We start from the raw sequence: 18014 nt of genomic DNA on the forward strand, positions 1-18014 counted from the left end.
CTACTACGCGTAACTGCAAAGTAAATACTAAAAAAATATGAAATTTTTACATAATTATTGCTCCCTTTCTCGAAAATTATATGCAAAAATTAAAATAAAAAAATCCATCTTGTCACGATTATGAAGAATTTATGGATGGGGAACGAAAAGAAATAAAGTAACAAAGAAATAAATTAAAAAGCTGCTTCTCAATCGTATGATATGAATACTAATGTAAATTATGTTATGTGACAATGGAACTTGATTTCGAAATCATGATTTATAGTTTTACATTTTTAAAAACTTATAATAATGCTTATCATAATTTCTTACTATGATTAAAAAATTCTAGAATACATATATTAAAATTTTAAATTGATATGATTTAACCCACCCATTAGTTTTACGAGAAACGATTTTACTTCAAATTATAGTACAACCATGATTTTTTTGAGAAACTTAAACAATCGTTTTTAATATCTCATGATAATGAAATAATTAATTTTCAATCATACTGATAATTGTAACTAAAAAATCAAATTAACAATGAATAAACTCTGACCAGTTATTAAGAAACTTCTATTAAGGAATTCAAATATTTGAATAATGCATAGCACTCTTGAAAATCAATTGGGAAAGGTGGGCTTTATCGAGCAAAATTGGGCCTATATTGGGCTTTATCGAAAACGTAGTTTGAACTCAATAAATCAGCCCAAAAAAGGAATAAGTTTTAGGAACATCAACATGGCCCATTATTTACATAAAAATAACACTATGAAAAGATGATCAAAACCCCTATATGTAATGGCTGCCAAAGCAAGCAACATCAAGAGCACCTCACTCCGTCGTCGGCCGCGCGGGAAGAGCTCACCCGGAGACGAGGGTTTTCAGCCGTGGACGAGGCCTGAGCTTCAACACGACCGTGCCTTCTCAAACCGGCTTTTTTAGCATCTACGTGCGATGGCGATGGTGAGGTCCGGATGTGGGACACACCTCTCCAAGAGTCCTCTGGCTGCGATGCTAGGAACTCGAGCGCCAACACAATGTCACCGATCAACGGGCGGAAGTTGGCTTGTTCTTGAAGGCACATTGCAGTGACTGCAACCGCGTGGTGGAGGCACCGGACCGAGAAGTGCCCTTCGAGTAGAGGATCCACCATTTGTATGTATCTCCTCGGATCCTTCAAATACGGCCGAGACTGCAACGAAAAACGAGACTGTTTAGGGATAAAAACGTAATCTTGACCTCGTTTGATCGCCTGATCCTTCGATTATTAAGTATCCTCAACCTAATATCGTGTGACAGACATAAAAAAGCAATCTTTTGTCGGATTAGGGAATGAAGAACTCACCCACTTGACAAGATTCTGCTCTCCCGGGGGTTTGGTGGGGTTGATGGCCATGCGTCCGGTGATGAGCTCCAACAGAACCACGCCGAAGCTGTAGATATCGGATTTTAGAGTGAGCTTGCCGCTCATGGCGTATTCGGGAGCACAGTATCCGTAGGTCCCCATCACCCGCGTTGAGACATGAGTGTTTTCGCCAACCGGCCCTAGCTTGGCAAGCCCGAAATCTGACAACTTGGCATTGAAATCATTGTCCAACAGTATGTTCGAAGACTTCAAGTCGCGATAGATGACAGGTGGATTCACTTTGCAGTGAAGATACTCGAGGCCACGAGCAGCATCAACAGCAATCTTCATCCTCGTGCTCCAACTCAGTGGCATCTGAGTAGGCTCTACATTCGAAAACAAGATATAAGAACTCGTACCATTCATCGAAACAAAAGCTTATATGAGACCGTCTTCTTAGATCAAGACTCCTCTTTTACTCGAGTTCGCTTACTCTTCTACACGAAAACACCTAAATTCTTATACCAGCACAAGAAATCAGAAGATAGCAACACACATTCATCTCAATGTAGCTCAATCTACACCTCACCAGTACCTCAATATGCTCATTTATCAACTTACGATCTAAGAAACCAGATATAGACCACTTGACAACGAAAAAAACACATCATGTAAAAGAGAAGAAACGGAAGTGGACTAAGGAGTGCCTTGTGATGTTAATTGAAAGATATTTCCATCTTCTTTTATGCTTAACAATCAGCCTGTTTCCAACAATTAAGACTAACTGATACCTAGAACACAATACAAAAGCAAGTAAACGAATTCGATTAAGAGATCCAACAAGGAAAAAAAGTAGAAGTACCAAACAGATGATTCTCCAAGCTGCCCATCTGCATGAACTCGTAAACGAGGAGCCTCTGGTCGCCATCAGTGCAATACCCGATCAGGTTCACGAGGTTCGGGTGGTGCAAAAGGCTCAGCATTAGAACCTCCACAATGAATTCTTGATTCCCTTGCAGCCCTTCAAGATTAAGCTGCTTCACAGCAACAACCTGCTCGTTGGAAGCCAACGTGTGATCAAGAAGCGACGTATATCAAGCATAACTTGCACCAATCATCTAAGCTAAAACAGCAAATTCCATTATTTTTCATTCAAGATAATGTATATACTTCAAATTTCAACATCTCAACAAATAGAATAGATAGCCAACGTATAATCAAGAAACACCGTATCTCAAGCATAAATTGCATCAATCATCTAACTAAAACACCAAATTCCATTCTTCTTCATTCAAAGTATCTCAAGAAATCAAGAAACAAAAGAAATAAGTAACATTTTTACCAAGCCAGATTCGAGGCGGCCTTTGTAAACGCTCCCAAAACCTCCCCCGCCTATCAGATTAGACTCCCTAAAGTTCTGAGTGGCCAGAGCAAGGTCTTTGAATGTGAAGCTATGAGCAGCATTGCCCTTCGAGGGGTTGTTTCCGTCCTTTCCCTTCGCCCTCCCAGAACCACCCTTCTTCATACTCACTACACGACTCAAACAAGAAAAAAATTAGTAAGACTATACATCAATCAATCAATATCCAATACCTCACAAAACAAACACCCCAAGATAAAAATTTCAGGCCAAATTTCATAATCCACATGATCATAATCTTACCATTACCATTCACATTCGCCTTTCTCCTCCCACCAACTTCACACATTCGAGAAACCAAATAAGCACACTACAATCAAAACACATTTAACATACAAACAAACACATTAAAATCGAATAACATACGAACCCGTTGAATTCGTGTCTATATCTCCTGCATTATAATCCTTCACATTCTTTTTGGAAGGACGTATGCAAGAAAAGCAACCCATGCTTCTTCTTCTCCAAAGCTTAAAACCCCAAAATTCCTGCTTTTTACCTCTATGAAATCCTTTTTGCCCTAAAAATATTTCCTTAAGCAGAATCCTAATTAAACTCACCTAATATATACCAAATCAATCCCTTAAACGCTCAAAGAGGAAAGAAATTTGAAAAACCAGAAAAACAATTACTAAGAGAGAGAGAGAGAGCATGTCACATTCCCTCCTATAATCCAAACATCACACGTTCAAATTTCCCCAAACAGATCTATGCCAAACTTCAAAAACAATTCAGAATTCCACAGACAAAAAACGCACATTTCTCAAGCAGTGTGTGAAAAAGATTGCATTTTTACAAAGAAAGAGGAGAGTCCACTTAAAATTAAGCACATTTAAATACTAAAACTTATCAAATTCAACAGCAAAGTTAGCTTCTCTTTTTTTCTCCCGCCCAACGTTACAGAACCCTTTTTTTTTCTAGCGCCGCCTTTAACGGTTAATTCCCTCATCTTCCTCGTCTCGCTCTATATAAAAATCAAATCTTTTTCTCTCCCTTGAATTTGTGTTTAGTAGTAGTTGTGTGAAGAATTAGTGGGCCTTTTGGGGAAAGCAGCGCAATTAAAGCTCTCAGATTAGTGTTTTCAAATCACTCTCACACACAGCTAGTCGATGTAGATCGGTGTAATATTGCTTCAAATTGAGAGTTCATATTTAAAGGTTGTGTGTAATTTGATTCTTGTTTGTTCGATCTTATTGAGTGTTTTTTTATTATATGCCGCTTAAATTATGAGAATGTATTGATGCATGTGTAATTTAATTCTTGTTCGTTCAATTTTATTAAAGTTTGTATTTATTGTCAATAGGTGAAATCACTATAATGGTCTCTTAATTCTTGATGTGTGTATCATAATAAAACTTTGATAACGATGTGTATGATGTGAATTATGGTTATAATCCTGATTTATTCAATGATTATGATGGACTATTATGATAATTATCTGTTAACACGGCACAAAGAGGAGATATATTTGGATTATTCCCAATTAATTGGGGATTGGTGCATATGAATGTTTTCTTTTGGGAGGTCCATCCATCATTAGATTAGATTTAGGGGAAATTTTTTATTTTCAAATTCTTGGATAGATTTGATTTGAGGTTCTTTTTATAATATTTTATTTTTTGGGGGGTGGGGCCGAAACTGTTGACAATGAAAATGTGAAAGATTAATTAATAATGGGCATTAATGATATATTAATATTGGAGGGATTAATGGATATGAATGATATAGGAAAATTAATAATGGGGCTGTAAAATTATGACATTTCCGTTTTAGTAGGTAAAATAAATGTCATAATCATATTCATTTTGATTTGTATGTTCAATTGTTCATTCACCCACACATTAATGGCCCCAAATAAAAACCGAGTTATCACATAAACTGTTTAAAACATAGGCAAATTACTGAAAAATCATTTAGGGGTCATTATATGGTCAATCGGTCAATTATATCATAATTATGATATTTTCCTCAATTGTCTAATAATATCATAGTATTTGAAAACAATTATGTATGATGTGGCCGATGAAAAATATTATGTAGACAAAATGTTCGATATTTAAAAAATATCGTTTAGTACACCTAATCAACCACACCTTTAATTTATACACGTGTATATGTCATGTCAATAAATTTAGTCACGTAGTATGCCATAATTTTTCATTTGTATGCCATAATTTTTCATTTGATAGAAAAATGTCAGAATTGTAATTAAATTAGTCATGTTTTAAACATTATGAGATTAATAAAAAATTGATCAAACCTAATGGTTTTTTTCGATAATTTACCTTCAAAATTAACAAAAATAGCCTAAGTATTCAATCTCATTTGAATTCCCAAGGACAGTAGTGAGATTAATTAAACTAGCTAAAATATGGTCCAAATAAAAAGCTGACAGTGTAGTGACAATATATCTGTACATCACTAAATCATGATAAAACAAGCAAACAAAATGGATAAAGCCTATTATAGGATTCAGAAATGGAATATTATATTATTAAATTTCTAAAGATAGTGATGGATCCCAATAATTGGTTTTGACATTAATTGGGTGATGAGAAAATGCCAGACAGAAAGTGTGCTGAAATTCAGTGATCATTGGTTGAGATTTATTGATAAATACAAGAAAATTTTACATCTTCGTTGGTTCACTATATTATTGGAAAATGTATAAGGAATATTGGTCTCTATACCCATAAACTTTGAGCAATTTTTAATATTTTCCCCGAATTTTAAAATTGGTATAAAAAATCACAAACTTTACATTTTGTTTGTTATTTTCCATGGCATGTCAATCACCATGTTCAACCAACTTCCGTGCATTTTTTTATCCTAGTTGGCAACACTAAATCAACATGATTTTCTACCTAGCATTTTATCCTACTTATCACGAACTTAAAAAGTAATCTAAAATATCATAAACATTTCACGGTTACCCACGTATAATAAGATTTTTGCCAATATATCTTATTCGGGCTGCCATGGGAAATAACAAACAAAATGTAAAGTTTGTGATTTTTTAGATCAATTTTAAAATTTGTGGAAAATACTAAAATATGACCAAAGTGCGTGGTTTTAGGGACCAATATCCCAATGTATAAAGGAACAATATATATTGGTAGGCTTCACAAATTCTCAAATTATGGGGTCCAGTTACATGTCTAATTTGCTAATTTTAACACATCCATATAATCATCTCATCCTTCTAGAAATGCATTTAAAGTAGTAATTTTCTGTCAATTAATAATGAATTAGGCACCTGATCTACTTGCTCTATAAGTAGGGACGTTCGATATTCATGCACCTCAATAAAATTTGAATCAAAAAATTAATTTACATTTATTAATCACCAAAAAACTTTGATTACATGATTAGCATTTTATTAAACTGATAACTATGAAGTTAATTAGAACTTAAATTGATGTACTAAATAATTGATTAATATTAATAATTTATTCACATATTTAGTGAAAAAAGGTAAAGAAAACTCTTCAAATGCTATATTATTATCAATAAAAATTTTGAAATCGGTATACGTCACTTCATTTTGATATGGAGTATTAATAGACTATAACATGATTTAAACATATAGAGAAATGTCGCATTCTCGTTGATAAAAACATGACTTGATTAATTATCTGGATACATATATATCACGTTGCATGATGCATAAGTTTTTGTGTCACGTGTTTAACATAGCTAATAAATTGATTGATAGCAAAAGAAAAAGTAGGAAATAGTGTTAGTAATTCGTGTCATGTCCAGTTATATGCTGAGTGTTAAAATGTAAATTTTAAATATTATACAAACTTCAAACTATTATATAGACAGTTAAAAATGTTAATAGATGACAAAATACCAGCAATAAAAAATGTCAACACAACATCAACCATTGACATTGTGTTGACATTTTTTATTGCTGATATTTTGTCTTCTGTTAACATTTTTTAACGGTTAAAATCATAGTTTAAAGTTTGTATAATGTATTTAGAGTTTGCATTTGATTACATCCCTATGAGACGAAGATATGGATATGGATTCATGATTGATATCCCGTTATTGGTTTTCAACTTCATTGAATCTTGCAAATGATTTAATTTGGATCTACTACCAAAATACAACTATTCTAATGCTATTTATATATTACATTTTTATTTTACAAACTAATGGAAATTTAATAGTATCAAACCTAGTTTAATACATGTGACTATGTCACTTCAAATCCACATAAGAACATATTCTCAATAACAAAAAATTGGGCCAACAATATGTGACGTGTTTAGTTTCTCCAACAGCCCATTTGACATTGCATGTGAACAAATGAGAGTCAAATTTTATTTGAATGCTATAATTATAATATCTAAATTGGCTTTATATAAGACAACTTCATTGTGATTTCATTAGACCTATGTGACCACTTTTAGATATTTTTGTTCTAAGTGATGTGGAAAAAAATAAAATATACTTACCTAAATATTGAATCATGTTTTAGTTTAAATACCCAATGTCCATTTAAAACACGTGGCCCAAATTTTGAGCAAATGCTATTGTTGGACAAAATCAATTATTTTTATTGGATAGAATAAATATAGGAAATTAAAAACTAAAAATGACTCAGTAATAATACATTTGATTATAAAATATTATTGGATAGAATAAATATAGTACGTATGTATCAGAACCACATTTACCATATAGAATAGGAATTATTTACAGCATTTATATTGTGAATTTATCACTTTGTTGAATGATTTAATGGTTTATGGCTCGAAGGTGGAAATTATTTCATTTTTACAGTTTTCAAGTCAACTTCATAATGTTTCATAGCAAATTTATAATATTCCATCGATTTTTTTCATATCTTTTCCTCAAAACACCAAAATTTATTGGGAAATACTGTATTGTCACAGTGTCACATCCATATCAAATTTGGCACCTCCCATATAAAGAATCATGATCACAATTATTAATTCAGTTCATTAATATATGGGTAGTCTTTGGTACTACTAGGCCATCTTTAGAATAACCGCATTTAAGTGCGTGTAACATGCATCAACAAAATAAAATAAAATAAAATAAATTATTAATATAATTAAACATTATAGTAAAGGATGAATATTGCATATAATGATAATACTTTACTTGTATAGAACACTAAATTCAAATTCAATATTGTGCAATTCACAACACTAATTTTGGTGACAATGTTGCGAAAAGAAAGTCAATATGAGTTTGTGAATTTAAAGGCCAAAAGCTAAATTTGAGGTGTGATGACTTTGGAAGCAATCAAAGGATAAAATTTTCCAATTATATGATATAATATAATAAATAAAATAATGAAAATTTCAACGAAATTGATTCTACAAGTTAAATGAGCTCTTTTGCTATAAAGCCATGCCTCACGTTGAGTTACTTCATCTCCTCCATTTTCATTCCCCAAAATCCTTTACTTCTATTCCACTTTATCCTATACTTATTTATTAATTTTACCAAAATTTTAAAAAATCATGAATTTGGTTATAAAAGACTCAAATCGGATTCATTCGTATATCTAAATGCCAAAATAAATTTATAAATGTTATGGTAACTTTGAACGATTAATTTTAGTGAGAATATCAAATCGATGGCTCAAATCTCTCATTGTTACATTATACGTATATTTATATTTATAGATTCAGTCTGCTAATTAACTCACAACTTAGAATAGATTAAATACAATTCCATTTAAATTGAAGTGTCTTAAAATTTTAGCTTGATATATGTGTCACTCTGTCAAATGCCATAAATATATGCCAACTCATAATAATTTATGTATATGATCCTTTTCGGATTTACTACTATATTACATTAAATGACATCAATAATCTCACTGGACATAATTCGTCAATAGTATGAATGTATGGTGCTTCAATTTGAATTTCTTGCTGGTTTATAATAAAAAACCAGAATGAGCTTTCAATGTGAATTATATAGACACAATAACATTTTTAGTATCACTATTGTTGATACCAGCTGTAAATGATTATAAATATTAGTAATTCTTTAGTTTTATTTTTGTTGCTGCTATCATATGGATTTCTTTTTTCTTTTAATTAAACCTATTTAAACATTTTCTGAAACCAGTTCTTTTATTTTAAAATTACTCACTAGCACGCACAGTTAATTCAAACTATAATGCTTAATTAATAAATACTTTTCCCCTAATAATTTTGTTATGCTTGCTCACCTTTGCTTAACATTACTTAGAAATTCAGTGACCACTTATCTTAAACATTTATCAAATTTGATTATGTGAAATTCAGTACTTGACTTTTAAAAATTTTAGTATTGGGATCCGAACAAAGTCAACTACATGGTACATTTATTCCATAGGATAATCATCTACGTATTTTAAATGAAAGATTTTTAATTACAAACATTCCCATCAACAATTAGTCCATCAGTAACATTAACATACATAAAAAATTTAAAACCCAATACTCCTATTAACCAACTTAACTCAACAAAAATGCAATAAAAAAAAACTCAAGATTCAGTTAAAAGAAGTAAAAATATAAAATTCATCCACCCCTACTCATAAATAAACTAGCAACTACCCCAAATTCAAAATTAACTAATGCAATTTTTCTTCATTTCCATATATGTGACTCATGTTGCTTAGCATTTTATCTCGCAACATTAATATAATATATTGCATCACTATTTATCCACATCATCAAAATTTTGCATCATCAACCAAAATTTGACAAAATTTTGTGACTAAATTAATCCAATAGAATAAATGCCACCAAGAAGATGAAAAATCAAGAATTAAAAACCGTTTCAATATCTAACTGTAATTATTCCCAACAGAAAAACAGAAACAAACTAAATTATAAAGAATTCCGAAAATTAAACAATCTTTTCACATAAATCCATATTTCAATTACATAAAATCATAAAAATCCCTTTCCTCAACCATTAATTTATACACAAACAATGAATATCTATGCATGCATGCACAATCTCTCCCAAAACCCTAATTTCCACCGGAGATAGATCGGCCATTTTCATCTCTCCCACGGCATTTTGATCCCGAATTCCGACTCGATTCCGAACCACCGGATCGCCAAGTCCTTCAACGCCTCGTCCCGGACCTCGCAGAACTTCTCCGGCCATCCAGCCGGCTCAACCGGAGAAAACCCTAGGCCTGGGGTCCGGTCGTTCGACTTAGGGTTCATCTTCTGTGTCCAATCGAGCACGTAAGCCGACACGCGCCGCCGGAATTTGGCCTTGAACTCCGGCCACGCCTGGTATTTGTAGTGATTCACCACCATCGCCGTGGTGTTCAGTCTCCTGGTTTTGAATCCTTCTTTTAAGTAGAAATGGTGGATCGCATTCATCAGGGAGCCATCGACGGCGCTCAGCCGCACCACCGATTTGTGCCGATTCTCGAGGTGGCGGCGGCAGTCGTAGCCGTAGATTACCCCCAAAACCGGGTGGATTTTCTGCTCCGACGGTCCGAATTCGCGGCAATTGATGCTGATTTGACCTAATTTGTCAGATGAATTTGCGATTCCGAGATGGAGAAGCTCCGGCGACGGCGATGTGAGGTTGTTCCACGACGGCGAGTAGACGAATTCGTCGACGTCGATGTAGATCATCCAGGTACAAGCCTCCGAAGCGTAGATCGCGCTGTGAGAGAACCCTGCCTCCTGCGTCTTCGGCCACCGCCAATTGTACGCGGCGACGTCGTATCCGTCGTCGGCGAGCTCCGCCACCGTTTTAGCTAAATCGTCGTCGCTGCCGTTGTCGTACAGGAGGAATTTCTCGACGCCGATTTTGGCGTGGTACAACACCCACTCCTTGAGGTACTTCGTCACATCGTAAACCATCGTCGCGGCGCACAGTAGCGACTTCCCGCCGTGGGCGGCTAACCTGCGTGGGGGAGTGTAGTACGCCACGGAGGGGACCACCCGATTTTCCGCTACTATTTCTAAGGAGACTCTCACTAATTCCGTTCGCGCGCCAACGGAGTTAACGGCCGTTATGTTCGGCCGTCCGCAGCGGAACACTTCCTGCTTGGAATGAGTGACGGCGGTTCTGATGCCGTCAGCGGCAGCGGCGGAGGAGAAGAAGAAAACGCAGCGGAACTCGGTCGGTTTCCGATTTGCGCCCTGCCGCGTGTGGATCCCCTTCACGAACAATACGACGTCGGATTCCGTCGTTAAGGAGTCGTATACGAGATTCGACCACAGCGGCAGCGGCAGAGGAGACGACGGAGCAGTCACCGGTAATTTCCGCGGCGTCCGTGATAAAATCGGCTGTAGAAAAGGTGACCTCCGGCGAGCTCGGATTGGGAATAGGCAGGTGAAGGTGCCTCGATCGGGGTAGGGGAGCATGCCGGAGAATCGCGCCGGAGAGATCTCGCCGGTGTGGAATATGCAGGAGTAGGCGGTGAGATCCGGCGGCGGAGGGGTTTCCGGCGTGAGGATGACGAGGACCTGCCAGTCGTGGACGAGGACGGCGGTGGAGGGGAGTGATCGGCGGTGGAAGGGGGATTTGGCTGCTGCGGCGGCGGAGAAGGAGACGATAGCGGCGGAGGAGAATGTCGAAACGGCGCCGTTGAGGTAGTGGTAGAGAGAGGCGAAGAAGAAGACCGAAACGACGACGTATAGAAAACTCGCTCTGTGGCTTTTTTTCCGAGCCATCAATATTTTAGATGAGAGTGAAAGAGAGATGACAGTTAATATATATGTGTATTAATTAATTATTTTTTAATATAAATCTTTGTTGAAAATTGTGTTCAAAGCTTTCTTATTTTATTAGATAAGTGTTGAATTTAAGATGATTAATACGATTAGGGTTGAATAAATATAATATTATCTCAAGGAAAAAAAGAGATTGGTTTTGAAATTGTCTGAAAATTATTTTCGTTAAAATTTCAAGCGGAGGCATAGGATCGACAAACTATGCAAAGACTGTGAAAATTCATGGTTAAAATAGAATGAATTTTTTTTGTGTGTGTTTTTAGGAAAATACAATTTATACGAAACGATGATAATTGTTTGACCTCATTAACATATGTAACTGAATATAGTAATTAAATTCAACATTATACAGTACATTACTACACAAGTAAATTCGATTTATTATTTCAAAAAATCATGTGGCCGTGATGAATGTATGTTAAATGCATTTTAAAATGGTAATAAATCTAAATTTAGAATCTTTTCTAACAAGTTTTTACCCATATACAGGTTCCTCGTTAAATCTATATATTTAAGGAAAATGTATGTATATATGTTAAGAGAATATTGTTTATATATATATATATATATATATATATATATATAATATTATTATGTTAAATTTGACCACACGTATTCCGCGCAGTACATACAAATATAAAATAGCATGCGTCATAATTTAATAATCATTTAATAAATTGTTAGTGCTATTAATTTTTTTATGAAAAATTATGAAATTGGGAAACCATAATTTTGGTATAGTGTTGGCAAAGATTCAGTCAGAATCTTGAAAATTGAAGAGATAGACGATATAGCCAATATATAGAAATATAGCCATAAGATATTCTCCTCTTCGAGATTTATATATTTTTATTAAAAATCACAATATTGTTGCAATTTAAATGATTTCTTTCCTATAAACAAATAGTTTCCACTTTTAATTGATTGTAGTGAATAAGTATAATTTATACTACCAGAATTATAATCAATTCTATCTCATATTTCATCAATAATATTCAGCAACCATGAATATTTCCTGATTTATGAAAAATATATTGAACACTATTAGTATATAATGAACTCCAAAACACAGAAAATAATAAAACCCAGTAAATAAAAACAAAACTTTTATTATATAAATATAGATATAGTATTCCTCCCCTCTAACTTAAATTGGTAAATATATTTCCCTTCTGCCCAATGGATCAAAGCATTGAATTACACTAATAACCCTGTAGTTTTTTAATCAAGCAATATTAAAAAAACATACAAAACCATTTACAAACTTTCTCCTACACACAACTAAGCAGCAGCATCACTTCTTATTCCCATAGTCAGAAAATTTTAGCTTCTTTTTCTTCTTCTCTTCTAATTCAGTTCCAAAAATGGGGAAAAACATCAATGTTCAGAGCTGCAATGCTAAATCTGGCTTCTTCTGCTTCTGATACTGCTGAGGTGAGCCTATCTGCAAGCTGGAACTTGGCGAGCCGACCGGGATCCTGGGGCTGAGTTCGGGTGCAGCAAGGCTCCGGCCGTGCTGGCCTGGGAGGGCTGGCCAAGATGACGTGCCATACGTCCACATCCTGCCTTCCTGCTGTGGAAAGGCCGCCGGCATGGGGTTTATGGTCTGATTAGGGAACAGAAATCCTGAGAAGGCGGGCACCGTCTGCTGCGTCATGGGGTTTATGGCCTGAGGAGGGAACTGAAACCCTTCCATCGCCAGCCTCGACCTCTGTTGGTCGTATCCGAATCCGTTTCTCTGAGGCTGAGTTTGAGTCTGAAGCTGATAGAATTGGTTCTGCTGGACTGGTGGGAATGCCGTCTTCCATGGAGAGGCGTCGCTTCCTTCCTGGACAGGTGGGAACGTCGTCTTCCATGGAGAGACGTTGCCTTGCTGGACGGTCGAGAGTGGCGTCTTCCATGGAGAGACGTTGCCTCCTTGCTGGACTGATGGGAATGGCGTCTTCCATGGAGAGACGTTGTTGCCTTGCAAGCCTTGTTCGTTCTGGCTGTTGAGCCTCCTGACAGCCTCGACCATCTCTGCAGAAAGCCCGTATGTAGCAGAAGAGCTTAGCTCAGAGTCGACAGCAGGGGTGTTTGGGAAAGACGGTGGCTGTGAAGACGATGCTCCCTCGTCAGCAACCCAGCCGGGGCCATATTCTGTCCCGGGAGGCAAGACGTAGTCTAACTTCTTCGATGCAACTTTCCAAGCAACGGGGCCAAGATCCTTAGCAAATCTGGCCAGGCTTCTCGCGTATGCAAAGGGCTCGTGCAAGCCCACCTGCACGTTCAAATGAGAGGTTAACAGATTGACACGAAATGAAGCAAATGTGCATGAATTAATATATGCAACGGAGCCACAAAAATTCTGCATCACACGTACCATCCCAAGTTGGTTCATGTCTCCTGCAGAGTTAGTAAAAGCAGACGAGTTGTTATTCGAAGAAAGGGGACCGAATTGCCTATACGTATCGCGCCTGTTCTCGTCAACGACAATCTGTTTCTTACTGGATTTCATGTCAGCCCGTAAAATGGTTGCTGCAAATCAGAAACAAAGGTAGCATTTTTAACCCAATCTGCAACAGAATTGAGTGAAAGCAGAATTTGATTGTTGAAGAAAGATGCAAATGCAAAAACCTGGAAATTCGTTGTTCCAGTCGCCCGACAACTCAGAGTGATATTCGCTGTTTCTTGGCCGGTATGATGACACGTACGGGTCATTGGGCCGGTATCTAAATAATTCAGGCCCCTTTCTCAGATTGTAAGGATTAGATCCCGTTCCCTTGTCTTCCGTGTTAGTAAGAGTTCCACCTGACGACGGGTCAGCACCAGCACGATCCAATGGGGATGTCTTTAGGCTGCTCTTGTTACTCGGGGGCCTGCCTCTACGCACAACCTTAGGCTGTGGTTGGACATTGTCGCCTTCATGCCTCAGATTCTCAAAATCTCGCTTTGCAATTTCTTGCATCGAATGCGCCTAAAACAACATAGAAGCAGAATGATGGAAACCATAAAAGGAAGAAACAGAATGAAGGGGAACGCACTGAAGAACCTGTCGGTAGTAGACCGTATCTGGAGCATTATACAGCATAGCATTCGAGCATATCAGAAACACATCAGCCTGGAATCAGAATTCAGAGAAACATGAGCAATTAGTTCGAAAACATGAAATCTAACCAACAGAAAATCGAGTGGCGTGTCTGAAACGAAGCTATGGTGATACATACCGAACATAGAAGAAATACAGAAGTTAGGCAAATTTCAGACATTTTCTCCACTGATCTAACAACAAACAATTAGGTAGACATCATCTTCCTTAAGAATTAGGTTCAAGCACCAAACAGTACTAGTTCTAATAGACAAGCTAGAATGTATCGACCAGAGCTAAACCAGTCCCATCGACGCCAATCATTTCCCTTTTATTTTAAACCTAATCTTCGAATGCTCAAGAGATTATGATTATCATCAACTAGCCAAGCCTCACATGCCATACAAATCACAAACAGCATGAAAATCTACGATCAAATACTCAAAAACTCTGAAATCGACCCGTGCTTCTTCAGCCAAAGACTCTTACAATGTCTATTTAATAATGAGGCTCAAACACGACTATGAATAACATGATAACACATCTTAGTCAGAGTAACAACTTAATCTATATGGCTGCTGCAAAAATCAAGAAAAGGAGTTCCCTCGAAAAACATAGTATGAAAATAAGCAACTTAAACTCAGAAGCAACCTCAAGTTCTTCCAATTTCTTATACGCTCCGCGATCAAGTTTCTTCCTCACTGTCCCAAAATCCATCGGTTTGTCAATCACGTCGAAATAATCAGGCAGCTGCAAATTAACTTCACATTAGCTGCTGAACAACATATAAAATCACATCACCATCATCCTCATCAAATCTAGCTGTCAAATATATATATCATCACCTCTTCGATATCCACAGGCTCAGAAAATACGTCATACGTATCCTTCCTACACGAGTTTGCAACGGTAAACTGTAAAAACGGCCACCCCGGAAAAACATTTTTTTTTTTGAAAAATATCCAAGAAACACAAGAGGTTATTGTAAAGAAAAAACACATACTTTTGAAGCCTGTCAAGAATGAGCAACAACATCTTTTTGTCTGGCAAAGTTGGAGTGGGACCAGACTCCAATGGCGGCCCTATCCACAAATTAATAATTATCAAATTAAGCCACAGATTATTCAAATTTACACCATACAAATTTGTCCATTTTTGTTCAAAAATCAAGAAAATTAAGAACCGTGTTGCTGAGTGTCCGTCGCTTTCACACCATTTTTCTCCTGCAGATAACAAATAGAATCATTAACTGCATCTCAAAATTCATTGAAATCATCAAGAATGAAAGGTAAGAGTGAATATGGACAGCAAATCTGTAATAAATGAACAGCAACAAGCAAAAAAATAACAAATTTACTGTAACAACAGAGCAATAATCAACTGAAAGTAAAGACAAACTTTGAACCTTTTCCAAGACATAAAAATGGCTTTTTTAAATAACACACACGCGCACACACAAACATTGATATATCTAAAATCTACATTCAAAGAATCCAGAAAATTAAGCTGAAAGAGATTAGCAACACAAATACATAGAAAGAAAAATTCATCCAGGCAGTAAGGAAACAAGTACAAAATAAATTCACCAACACAAAAGAAATAAATATCCTATTTTGTAGCAATAATTTAAACCAAAAAAAAACGTAGGCATAGATTTTGACCCAGTCAAATCACAGCTCACCGCTCTCTCTCTCTCTCAGATCTTCTCAAGTCAGAGCAAAGGAAAAAATAAAGATAAAACCTTTTTTTTTCGCGCGAAATCCCATAACCCCACATTCAAACATACAGCACAGAAACCCCCACCATTCAAAATCCCAAAAACCTCAACAATCACACATTTTCAATAAGCAAAAAACTCTCCCTCAATTCCCCAATTCTCAAAATTGAGGGGGATTGAGGCCGGATTCCCCCACCTGAGCTGAATCAGACCCGCGATCGACGGCATTGATCTTCCGCTTCTTTGATTCGAGATCCTTGGCCGACTCTGGCTCGGATTCAGAGGCAGAATGTGCGGAATCCTTCTGCTTCTGCTGATGCTGCAGCTGATTTAGTTTGATTTTGGGGGTTTCCTTGTCGTCGGGGAGTTTGCCGACGAGCTTGACCTTCTTCTCCTTGCGCTCGTCGTCGAAATCTCGCGGCGGAATATTGAAGTATTTAGGGTTCCGGCGATGGGATCGGCTGTAGGTGATTGGGGGAGAGCCGAGAATGATGGGATTGCGAGGTGAAAACAGCGGAATTTCAGAATTCAGAGGTCTCCCCATCCTCTTCTTCCGCTTCATTTCTGCAGTTTCTACCTCACTCATGGCTTTGGACTTTGGAGGGGACTTTTTTTTTCAATTTTTCCTTTTTTTTTGAAAAAAAAAGAGTATTTGGGCTATTTTTTGTATTTTACTATATTTTTGGGTTTATTTAGTTGGGGGAAATAGCATGATATATATATGTAAAAAATTGTTGGGGTTGTTTGGAGTCACGTGAGAGGTGTGTTTGACACGTGTGGGGTGATAGCGAGGAATTTGAAAAATGAGCTATTGAGCGACGCCGTTTAGGCGTGGGACGACGTCGTGCGGTGGATTCTGTAAAAAGTCGTTGGCGATAAGTTCGATGTGGGGAAATCGACAAAAAAGGGTTTTGAGTGTAGAAAGAGGCCGCTTTAGGTATTGAGTTGCGGATGAGTGTTGATAAGAATGAAGAGAGAAATCGACAAAGAGGGGATGGGTTTTGAAGTCCGGGTATTTCGTTGGAGATATAGTGCGTTCAACGTTGGCAATGACGATAGGGTTTTTGGAAAAGAAAGAAAGAGCGGAAAGTTTAATGAGGAAATGAAGAAAGCGCGTTGAAATTAGGTGACTGATTTTGAAAACTTTATGCAAGAGTTTAAATGCAGATGAATCGGATTGACAAAAAATCTCTTCACAACGACACTGCTATTGATTATTTTTATTCTTAGCATCACGATGATAGATATGCATTTATTATTTGGTTATTAGAAAGCGATTTTGGTTCGCAAATGAGGTAAATTAAAATTATGGTTATTTTCCTGAAATTTAATTTTCTAAAATCTCAATACACAAACTTTCAATTTGTCTAATTATTATCCTAAAAATTCATGTTAGAAATTGGAATAATATGACAAATTAAATTATATGTGGAAATAAAAAAAATCAAAACGACGTTGTATTGATATTATTATTTATTTGATTTTCTTACGTTTCACATCTCTCTTGTTCTGCATAGTCATTGTGCATTTGTGCCCATCTCTTCATCTAAATGGCTCGATCATTATACTGATACGGCTCGCTGAAAATTTCAAAAATCGAAGATAAGGAAATGAAGTGGCATTTCCTATTTTATAAATAAATTTTAGTTTTAATTTGCTATATCACTTTCAATTGCTTCCCCGGTTTCTTTTAAGGGAAAATAAGATCATGTTTATATACATGTAAATTATTT

At 36.3% G+C, this 18014-nt stretch overlaps 3 protein-coding genes across 5 annotated transcripts; all 3 read right to left on the reverse strand.

Annotated features, from left to right (window-relative positions):
* Positions 1-569: 569 nt before the first annotated feature.
* On the reverse strand, positions 570-3892 carry LOC121755032 (probable serine/threonine-protein kinase PBL21). 3 transcript variants are annotated; one of them, XM_042150316.1, is made up of 6 exons: positions 3121-3892; positions 2994-3029; positions 2673-2860; positions 2193-2382; positions 1331-1716; positions 570-1177 (listed from the first exon to the last, which is right to left on the reverse strand). In XM_042150316.1, exons 1-6 carry the CDS (start codon positions 3200-3202, stop codon positions 806-808), a joined length of 1254 nt encoding a protein of 417 aa, XP_042006250.1. In that variant the 5' UTR covers positions 3203-3892; the 3' UTR covers positions 570-805. The 3 variants fall into 3 exon arrangements, with proteins under 3 accessions (XP_042006250.1, XP_042006266.1, XP_042006257.1); XM_042150332.1 differs by having other exon boundaries at positions 2994-3060; positions 3121-3140; XM_042150323.1 differs by lacking the exon at positions 2994-3029.
* Positions 3893-9697: 5805 nt separating this feature from the next.
* LOC121803703 (glycosyltransferase family 92 protein RCOM_0530710-like) lies at positions 9698-11437 on the reverse strand. Its single transcript, XM_042203336.1, has one exon. It carries the CDS (start codon positions 11435-11437, stop codon positions 9797-9799), a length of 1641 nt encoding a protein of 546 aa, XP_042059270.1. The 3' UTR covers positions 9698-9796.
* A 1149-nt stretch (positions 11438-12586) lies between these two features.
* On the reverse strand, positions 12587-16950 carry LOC121801681 (bromodomain-containing protein 9-like). Its single transcript, XM_042201194.1, has 9 exons — positions 16478-16950; positions 15748-15787; positions 15568-15646; positions 15410-15455; positions 15216-15314; positions 14529-14597; positions 14114-14453; positions 13860-14014; positions 12587-13757 (listed from the first exon to the last, which is right to left on the reverse strand). Exons 1-9 carry the CDS (start codon positions 16865-16867, stop codon positions 12882-12884), a joined length of 2094 nt encoding a protein of 697 aa, XP_042057128.1. The 5' UTR covers positions 16868-16950; the 3' UTR covers positions 12587-12881.
* Positions 16951-18014: the final 1064 nt, after the last annotated feature.

Source organism: Salvia splendens, chromosome 1 (assembly GCF_004379255.2).
Source record: "Salvia splendens isolate huo1 chromosome 1, SspV2, whole genome shotgun sequence".
NCBI lineage: Eukaryota > Viridiplantae > Streptophyta > Magnoliopsida > Lamiales > Lamiaceae > Salvia > Salvia splendens.